Source organism: Triturus cristatus, chromosome 9, assembly GCF_964204655.1.
Source record: "Triturus cristatus chromosome 9, aTriCri1.1, whole genome shotgun sequence".
In the NCBI taxonomy this organism is placed as follows: domain Eukaryota; kingdom Metazoa; phylum Chordata; class Amphibia; order Caudata; family Salamandridae; genus Triturus; species Triturus cristatus.
The window spans coordinates 1,293,757,936-1,293,768,009 of NC_140592.1; the positions used below are offsets into that span (position 1 = coordinate 1,293,757,936).

A 10,074-nucleotide genomic window follows, 5' to 3' on the forward strand; every position below is an offset into this window, starting at 1 on the left:
TGCTCTGGCAGCTCGGGATGTTTCTAGGTCATAGGCAGTGTTTTAGTTAGGAGGTGTTATTCGCTTGGAGAGAACCGGTTCAGGCCGGCCCTTATCGAAGGATTGTATTTTTCTTCATGCCGAAGACACTACATCAGGCCGGCCGGCTGGGAACGTGTCCTTGGCACGGGGAGGTACAAGAATTTGGTGGGCGGCAGGTTACGGGCTGGAATTTTCCATGAGGAAATGCACGTCTATATTAGTAAAAGTTTGAGGCAGATACTGGCACTTGCTTCTTGTCCATGGGCGGCACCTGGCCGTTAGTAGTAAAGCTGCTACTTATTCCAGGGAAGACAGATGACAAACTTGGAGGTGGAGAAAAAACCGAGAGATAGATATTCCAAAGAGAAGAGAGTAGCCGATGAGGAAGAGGTCCCAGTGACTCGGAGAGGGAGACGGGAGTAAACCCGTGATTGCGGAGGTGTGACTTCCAGGCGAAGCCGAGGCGCAGACGAGAAGGGAACCTAGATGACCATTGAGTGCAGGCTACATACGACCAAGGTGATGTCAACCCCTTACTATTAGAGTGTACAACTTAATCTTTCACTTTTCTTTGCAGGTTATGTGATGTTCCGTGAGTGTGCATGTAATAACTAAATAAAGTATTCAGTTTGTAGTAAAGCAATATGTGCTACGTGTTCTTGTGTAAGAGGGTAACCTATTCTTCTAGTCAGCTGTGACTTAACATGAACAGATGTTAATCCTGATCAGGTAGGTGGTAACTGAATAAGGGAGAAAGGAGCCCTTCGAACTGGGGAACAAGTTGTGCTGAACCAGCTGTCTTTGTGTGATCTGATATATAGTAACACTGATGTCGTGGTAATTATAGGATGAACTCGTGCTAAGGCTGCCGTCTGGGCAGGAAGTCCTGGGTCCATTTGGGACCGCGAGGCTGTGACTGCCGTCTGGGCAGGAAGTCTGTGGCTGCCGTCTGGGCAGGAAGTCCTGGGTCCGTTTGGGACCGCGAGGCTGTGACTTGTCTAAGGCTGCCGTCTGGGCAGGAAGTCCTGGGTCCGTTTGGGACCGCGAGGCTGTGGCTGCCGTCTGGGCAGGAAGTCCTGGGTCCGTTTGGGACCGCGAGACTGTGGCTGCCGTCTGGGCAGGAAGTCCTGGGTCCGTTTGGGACCGCGAGGCTGTGGCTGCCGTCTGGGCAGGAAGTCCTGGGTCCGTTTGGGACCGCGAGGCTGTGGCTGCCGTCTGGGCAGGAAGTCCTGGGTCCGTTTGGGACCGCGAGGCTGTGGCTGCCGTCTGGGCAGGAAGTCCTGGGTCCATTTGGGATCGCGAGGCTGTGACTGCCGTCTGGGCAGGAAGTCTGTGGCTGCCATCTGGGCAGGAAGTCCTGGGTCCATTTGGGACCGCGAGGCTGTGACTTGTAGGTCTTGGTATATATAGTAGGAATTCCCTGTCCTTAGGTGGTACATATATGTGGTTATTTAGGTGTAAATAGGCCCTAGGGAGGGGGTAACGTTCTGGTTTGGGTTAGAGAGGCTCTGCTGAGCGGGTTCTATCTGATCCGAAAACCCAAGCAGAACAGCTTCCTTGACCCATTGGCTATATTATGACCATATATATAGCCTTAGTTTAACTTCCCCTGCAATGTGATAATGTATTGAGATTAAAAAGTTTCCTTTAGCCCTTTTTTGAATTCATAGAACTTTATTTAAATTCTAATATGATTCAATGACTGTAGTGCAGTCCAAGATGGCCGCCATCCATACGTAGGTCCAGTACAATTGTGAGCCATATCCTTGAATACGGTAGATTAGACATACTCTACCCTACAGGAGCATCATGATTAATTATCGGGTTCGAAATACGATATTTTTTCCTGAAAACCAGCAATGTACAAACCTAAGGGGATTGTTAAAAGCACGTAGAAATGCAATCTACCCGTGTTTATTTAGGTTCATGCATCTAAATGATGGCCGCCGCGTTTACTTAGTGTATTCAATCACCGGCCCTAATTCACAACAGGTCCACCCCTAATAAGGTAGCTTTAAAAACAGGTGATCTAGTCCGGTCAGATTAGGCGTTCCCGACTGTGGCGGAGTTTTTCGAGCCTGATCACTAATTTTAAATGTAAGTAGACCGCTATGACAGCTAGAGATAGTCTTTGCTCTTTAACATAAAGCGGGTTCACAAGAGGCAGCACCAATCTGAAATGTTTTTCGGGATATCATTTGTACTTTGACTATCAGTGTCCCCACTATTTCAAGCTTAGACGTAAGACATGATGCTTTACGTTAGACTGAAGGGGTGTGCTCTCAACTATTCGGCGTAATTCAGCGTTGTCTCACCGTTTTAACTTGTTTATCTAAAATCAGTCGCTGTGTCGAGTAACATATAGTCATCCGAAGTGGGCCACAATACACAAGTGATGCTTCACAAATAGTGTGTTTCTACACCAAATCTAATTAACTAATCTGAGTTTATTCGCCTTCTCGCATCGAAGTAAAATGCAAGATGCATACCTGCCCTTATCGAATTGCCTCCCTTTAATGATTCTCCGTCAGTTGAGTGTCCATATCACTAAATACTTCTACACCATAGACTTGAGTGATGAAATATTTATATAGATGGTTGTCACCAGCGAGGCATCGATAACTTTGGATACTCCAAGTTCCAATCAAGAGACTTAGACCATTACGAGCCTAGATTCGCAGTGAGGGAGTCGTGTTCATGACTCACCTAACCGAATCACTTGAGCAGTAGATAATACTCTGATAGTTATCTTGGATTAAACTTTGATGTCGAGTCGGTTGAATTTAAACAGAAGTAATACACGAGCCAAACGGTGTTTACTCTCTATGTTTACAGTATAAAGTTTTGAAAAGGATATCAGAAGCAACGAGGATCTCTCCCGTTTGAATTTCCCCGTATGAATTATTCTGTCAACAATTAGGTAGGAGTCACTTCAACGACCCATTTTCCTCTGCTGTCCTTTATTAATTTTGTAGGATGTATACTTAATAGAGTGTTTTTTAATTTTGGCTATAGATTCATCTAATACGCCTTGGCAAAAATATACAAACACGAAAATCAAGCTGCGTGTTTTTCTGAATTCACAAAGTAAGCAATCATTTCTATGTTGATTGAATTTTTTGCTGTTTATAAATTTTTATAACCTGCAATAGATGAAAGTAAAGATGAGCTCTATAGGATCCTTTAATCATGACAACAACCATATCTATGATAAAACTTTTGATTTTCTGATCTCTAAATGGGCATCCATCTCTCTCGAATATGGTAAACTTCCATATTTAATTTAATTTCGCTGCTATGCAGTATTAAATCAGTTGTTTGATTAAATCATTATAAAGAGACCACTCTCCACACACGGGTTGTCTAGAATGAAATTTTTTTTAATTGTTATGTGTTCATTAATGTAATTGTTTGTATTATGTCCACATAGGGGTTTTTTGTGCAATTATTAACTGTCCTGAAGATGGTCTAACGGACTTCTGCCACCAAGACCGAAACGTCGACACCATCATCTAATTCCGCATTATTTGACAATTACAGTTGATTTCTTTTCATTCATGAAATTAATCTCTGTTAAAACCATCTGGAAATAGATGTTTTTTGATGAAATGTGGATTTGAGTTAACCCATCCTTCATGCTATATTGCCTGAAACTTATTGTTCCTTTTGTATCCCCCTTGTTTTGATTCTGATTGATATATAAAAAGACTTGTGTTTTATTCACAAAAAACAAATCCCGTGTGTGCACCTTTTATCTTTGATAAGTTTTTGACAAACATTTATGTCACGTGTATAATTGATTTAAAGTACACTTTCAAATTCAACTATAAAGAAATAGAACTAAGTGACCACAAGCAAAATCCCTTGTTGGCAATCTCACTATACCAATTTATCTGCCTAAGCCCTCAAGGGTTTATTGGGCTTACCCTTTACGTATTATTGTTCATGTGCAGATAGATATCTGCTCAGGGTCACTTTTCTAAGTGGTTTGTTGTGTTCTTACAGAATCTATAAGTCCATCTGTAGAGATTCTGTTTAACGTTTGGATTCAAGTTGGTTCATGTCTGAAACAGAGACTTTGTCCTATACAGATGAATATGTCTCAAAGATAGCTTCAGGTCCTTCATTACTTGGCACGAAAGGGCCGATAGCACATCTACCTTATGAGTCGGAGCTTAATCAACTAGAAAGATTAAAAAAGAAATTGGTAAGAACAGAGCTCCATGCCAAATTTCTAACAGACTGTCTGAATGCTAATATCATACCCACAGGACTACAAATAAAAAATATACCCATCATTTTTATTGACGACGAAGACTTTAAAACAGGGTTCAGCTTTGCATCAAACAAGTGCTCGCGCACTTGGATGGTGCTAAGCATTGAAACAGCGATAAAACATATCAAATTGCTGTCTAAAGAAATTGAAAACCTAGAAAACAAGATCAATGCAGATTCTAGCATCACGAATGCGAAAGCATTACTAGAAAAAATTTCATTGACTATCAAAGAATTCGAGGAATTCAATTCCCACAAAAAAACAGACAAATTACATAAGGATATAAGGAAATACAGTAAAGAAAAAACCTATCCTTACTTACGGAAAGATTTTTACCAATCACAAGGATCGAATCAAGGTCCAAGACAGGAACAGCGAAAAAAAGTCACATTTTCTGACACAAACTCCGACACTGACAGTGATCAGGCGTCTGAGAATAGCTATCGACAAACTTACGACCAGCCTTCAACATCTAGGCAATCTTTTTTAGGACAGGATCGGAGAGGTTCGGGCCAACCGCGACGGCAACGAGCACCAAGGAGGGGTTGGTCACGGAATCAATACACTCCGGGTTTTCGACAAACCCGGAACCAGTATTACGAATGGTAAATCCAACTGAAACCATTCCGATTTTCAATTTATCGAAACATGAACTCTCACAATCAGAAATATCGGTTCTCTCGGCCGGTTTGTCTTTTGTACCCACCAACAGAAATGACCATTTTCAAACTAAACTTGAGTTATACAAATTTTTTCGATCAGTGAGACTCAAAAATTATTTTTCCAACAAGATCTCACCTCATGAAACTGACATTACAGGTTTACATCAACGATCGACCTTCTTTCCAACAAATGCAATGGTAGCAAAAGAGGTCATTACCTTTGAAAACGCCATTCTTACGGAGGTAGACAACTTTTTTATGACTTCAAGCAATGTGAGATACAATTTGACTCATGACGAACATCAAGCCCTTAAAAATCTCCAATCCCTATCAGATACTATGATAAAACCAGCCGATAAAGGCGGAGGGATTGTACTGTGGGCCCTAGAGGCATATAATACAGAAATGATGAAACAGCTATCGGTAACAACACACTACAAGAAATTGCCAAATAATCCAACTCCACGCCTAGAAAAATCTATAAGTGAACTCAGCAGAAAAGGTTTTGATGGCGGTTGGCTAAGTGCTAAAGAAGCAGCATTTTTGATTAACAAAACTCCGACAGTGCCGGTAATATACATCTTACCGAAGGTGCATAAGGACGTTAGTACACCTCCCGGTAGACCAATCGTCTCCGGATGTAACTCAATCCTTAAGCCATTAGCACAATATGCTGACTTCTTCATCCGGCCTTATGCCACGGAAACTCCCACCTACATCAGGGACACAACAGCAGTTATCAATGTTGTAGAAAACCATCCCTTTGATCCACTCTGTGAATTCCTAGTCTCAATGGACATAGAAAGTCTGTACACTAACATCCCACAGACAGATGTACTTGAGATTATAGAAGATCTATTAAACAACAGACCAAGACCTCATGCAGTACCAACAGAGTTCATTTTGGAATGCATCAGGATTTCTCTTTGTGAAAATTTCTTTCTTTTTGAAAAGACATTTTACCAACAACTAAAGGGTGTTGCGATGGGGGCAGTTTATGCCCCAGATATAGCGAACATCTATGTGTCCAACTTCGAAATGCAACATATTCACAACATATCTAATCCCTACACAGCCAACATCTCGTGTTGGCTTAGATATATTGACGATGTTTTCCTAATCTGGAAAGGATCCAAAGAATTATTGACCAATTTCCATGACTGGTTAAATTCAAGGAATCCCAATTTGAAGTTCACATTAGAATGTAACAACCAATATATGAATTTCCTAGACATTTCGATCAGAGTAGACACGGACAATAAATTGTACACCACTCTCTTTACCAAACCGACTGCGCGGAACACCCTATTAAAGTACGAAAGTCATCATCCGCAGTCGTTGAAGGATGGACTCCCTTTTGGACAGTTCCTCCTTCTTCGGAGGAACTGTTCCAAAAGAGCTGACTATTTTTCAGAAGCAAAAAAACTGAAAGATAAGCTACATTCCCGTGGCTATCCAAACAAGCTACTTAAGAAATCCCTCAAAAGAGCTTGGTACAATGATCGCAATGCTTTGTTGGAAGTAAAAGAAAAAAATGACCAACCCCAATTGGTCTGTGTCACCACTTTCGGCACAGCCACAAATAAGATCAAAAAAATTGTTAAAAAACATTGGACACTTTTAGCCTCACTTCCTGAACTATCAAAGGAACCGCTGTTCTCTTTCAAAAGAGGTCCCAATCTCAAGGACCGGTTAGTTCATGCTTACAAGACTCAAGATCAAAATATAGTGGACAACATGCGACAGCTATCACCGATTATCGGTCACTTTAAATGCAGTAACTGTGCAGCTTGTGCAAGCACAGTTAATCTTAAATCATTTGAATTGAATGGTGGAAACTTCAAAGTGAGATGTTTTTCTAATTGCAACACGAGCAATGTGGTCTATTGTATCCAATGCCCGTGTGGCTTGAAATACATAGGGAAAACAACGCAAATGGTCAAAAAGCGAATCTTGCAACATCAGTCGAGAATCAGATGCAAGGTTGAGAATGCACCCCTAGTAGACCATTACACCAAAATGAAACACACTGAAAAAGACATGCTCTGGTGGGTCATAGAGGTAGTAAAACCCACAATTAGACAAACAAATGTTGACCATATACTCACAATGAGAGAGAATCGCTGGATTTGTCGTACGGACAATATCAAACAAGGTCTGAATTCAGCTACCGAATGGCACACTTTATCTTGCCTGGCATAAAACAGATACCTTTTTTCCCATGATGGTTGTCACAATAATCAATATGATCTATAATTATGACTCTGTTCCTAAGATCTGTACTTTTAAGTTCATTCACTTATATTTAGGTGTTTAACACACTCGCCTTGATATTATGTATCAACTACAATAACTAAGGTAACATCTGACTATCTCCATAGTAGAATTAATATGGAAGACCCTTTTTATAAGCATCACCTTAGCTCTTTAATATTGCCAACGACAACAGTTTCTAGATCGTTTTCAATTTATGTTAAAATATGTTCATGCTGAGCACTATAAGTTAATTTGTAATACATATGTTTTCGATTATCTGAGCAATGTAATTGATTACTTATGCCGGGATTACCACGAGATGTAAAAATGTGAAAATCTTATGTCTTGTATAACACATGTCACATGCTCTTAGTAACAAATCTATGTTACATCGAGAATAGTACAATGCATAATATAATGCACTTCTGTCGAGATAACCACGAGATGTTAAAATGCAAAAATATTATGTCTTGTATAGCATATGTTACACATTTGTAGTACCAAATCTGTGTTACACTAAGAATATTATAATGCATTAATTGTTTAAAGCCGTTGAACTGTGATGTTTAAGGAATATGTTATGTTGATTCCTCCAGATTGCGATATTCAGTGGTTTGAATATGATATATCTGCCAAAGTCAGGCTAATAGTTTTCGGAACGGATTTGTTTCAATAAAAAGGACCCATAGCTTCCTTGACCCATTGGCTATATTATGACCATATATATAGCCTTAGTTTAACTTCCCCTGCAATGTGATAACGTATTGAGATTAAAAAGTTTCCTTTAGCCCTTTTTTGAATTCATAGAACTTTATTTAAATTCTAATATGATTCAATGACTGTAGTGCAGTCCAAGATGGCCGCCATCCATACGTAGGTCCAGTACAATTGTGAGCCATATCCTTGAATACGGTAGATTAGACATACTCTACCCTACAGGAGCATCATGATTAATTATCGGGTTCGAAATACGATATTTTTTCCTGAAAACCAGCAATGTACAAACCTAAGGGGATTGTTAAAAGCATGTAGAAATGCAATCTACCCGTGTTTATTTAGGTTCATGCATCTAAATGATGGCCGCCGCGTTTACTTAGTGTATTCAATCACCGGCCCTAATTCACAACAGGTCCGCCCCCTAATAAGGTAGCTTTAAAAACAGGTGATCTAGTCCGGTCAGATTAGGCGTTCCCGACTGTGGCGGAGTTTTTCGAGCCTGATCGCTAATTTTAAATGTAAGTAGACCGCTATGACAGCTAGAGATAGTCTTTGCTCTTTAACATAAAGCGGGTTCACAAGAGGCAGCACCAATCTGAAATGTTTTTCGGGATATCATTTGTACTTTGACTATCAGTGTCCCCACTATTTCAAGCTTAGACGTAAGACATGATGCTTTACGTTAGACTGAAGGGGTGTGCTCTCAACTATTCGGCGTAATTCAGCGTTGTCTCACCGTTTTAACTTGTTTATCTAAAATCAGTCGCTGTGTCGAGTAACATATAGTCATCCGAAGTGGGCCACAATACACAAGTGATGCTTCACAAATAGTGTGTTTCTACACCAAATCTAATTAACTAATCTGAGTTTATTCGCCTTCTCGCATCGAAGTAAAATGCAAGATGCATACCTGCCCTTATCGAATTGCCTCCCTTTAATGATTCTCCGTCAGTTGAGTGTCCATATCACTAAATACTTCTACACCATAGACTTGAGTGATGAAATATTTATATAGATGGTTGTCACCAGCGAGGCATCGATAACTTTGGATACTCCAAGTTCCAATCAAGAGACTTAGACCATTACGAGCCTAGATTCGCAGTGAGGGAGTCGTGTTCATGACTCACCTAACCGAATCACTTGAGCAGTAGATAATACTCTGATAGTTATCTTGGATTAAACTTTGATGTCGAGTCGGTTGAATTTAAACAGAAGTAACACACGAGCCAAACGGTGTTTACTCTCTATGTTTACAGTATAAAGTTTTGAAAAGGATATCAGAAGCAACGAGGATCTCTCCCGTTTGAATTTCCCCGTATGAATTATTCTGTCAACAATTAGGTAGGAGTCACTTCAACGACCCATTTTCCTCTGCTGTCCTTTATTAATTTTGTAGGATGTATACTTAATAGAGTGTTTTTTAATTTTGGCTATAGATTCATCTAATACGCCTTGGCAAAAATATACAAACACGAAAATCAAGCTGCGTGTTTTTCTGAATTCACAAAGTAAGCAATCATTTCTATGTTGATTGAATTTTTTGCTGTTTATAAATTTTTATAACCTGCAATAGATGAAAGTAAAGATGAGCTCTATAGGATCCTTTAATCATGACAACAACCATATCTATGGTAAAACTTTTGATTTTCTGATCTCTAAATGGGCATCCATCTCTCTCGAATATGGTAAACTTCCATATTTAATTTAATTTCGCTGCTATGCAGTATTAAATCAGTTGTTTGATTAAATCATTATAAAGAGACCACTCTCCACACACGGGTTGTCTAGAATGACATTTTTTTTAATTGTTATGTGTTCATTAATGTAATTGTTTGTATTATGTCCACATAGGGGTTTTTTGTGCAATTATTAACTGTCCTGAAGATGGTCTAACGGACTTCTGCCACCAAGACCGAAACGTCGACACCATCATCTAATTCCGCATTATTTGACAATTACAGTTGATTTCTTTTCATTCATGAAATTAATCTCTGTTAAAACCATCTGGAAATAGATGTTTTTTGATGAAATGTGGATTTGAGTTAACCCATCCTTCATGCTATATTGCCTGAAACTTATTGTTCCTTTTGTATCCCCCTTGTTTTGATTCTGATTGATATATAAAAAGACTTGTGTTTTATT

General features: G+C 39.7%; 1 protein-coding gene across 1 annotated transcript; it reads left to right on the top strand.

The window, feature by feature from the left end:
* The first annotated feature begins 2,123 nt into the window (after positions 1 to 2,123).
* LOC146799807 (uncharacterized) lies at positions 2,124 to 10,074 on the top strand. Its single transcript, XM_085627497.1, has 2 exons — positions 2,124 to 3,108; positions 3,452 to 10,074. The coding sequence occupies exon 2, from the start codon at positions 4,900 to 4,902 to the stop codon at positions 7,159 to 7,161; it is 2,262 nt and encodes a 753-aa protein (XP_085483623.1). The 5' UTR covers positions 2,124 to 3,108; positions 3,452 to 4,899; the 3' UTR covers positions 7,162 to 10,074.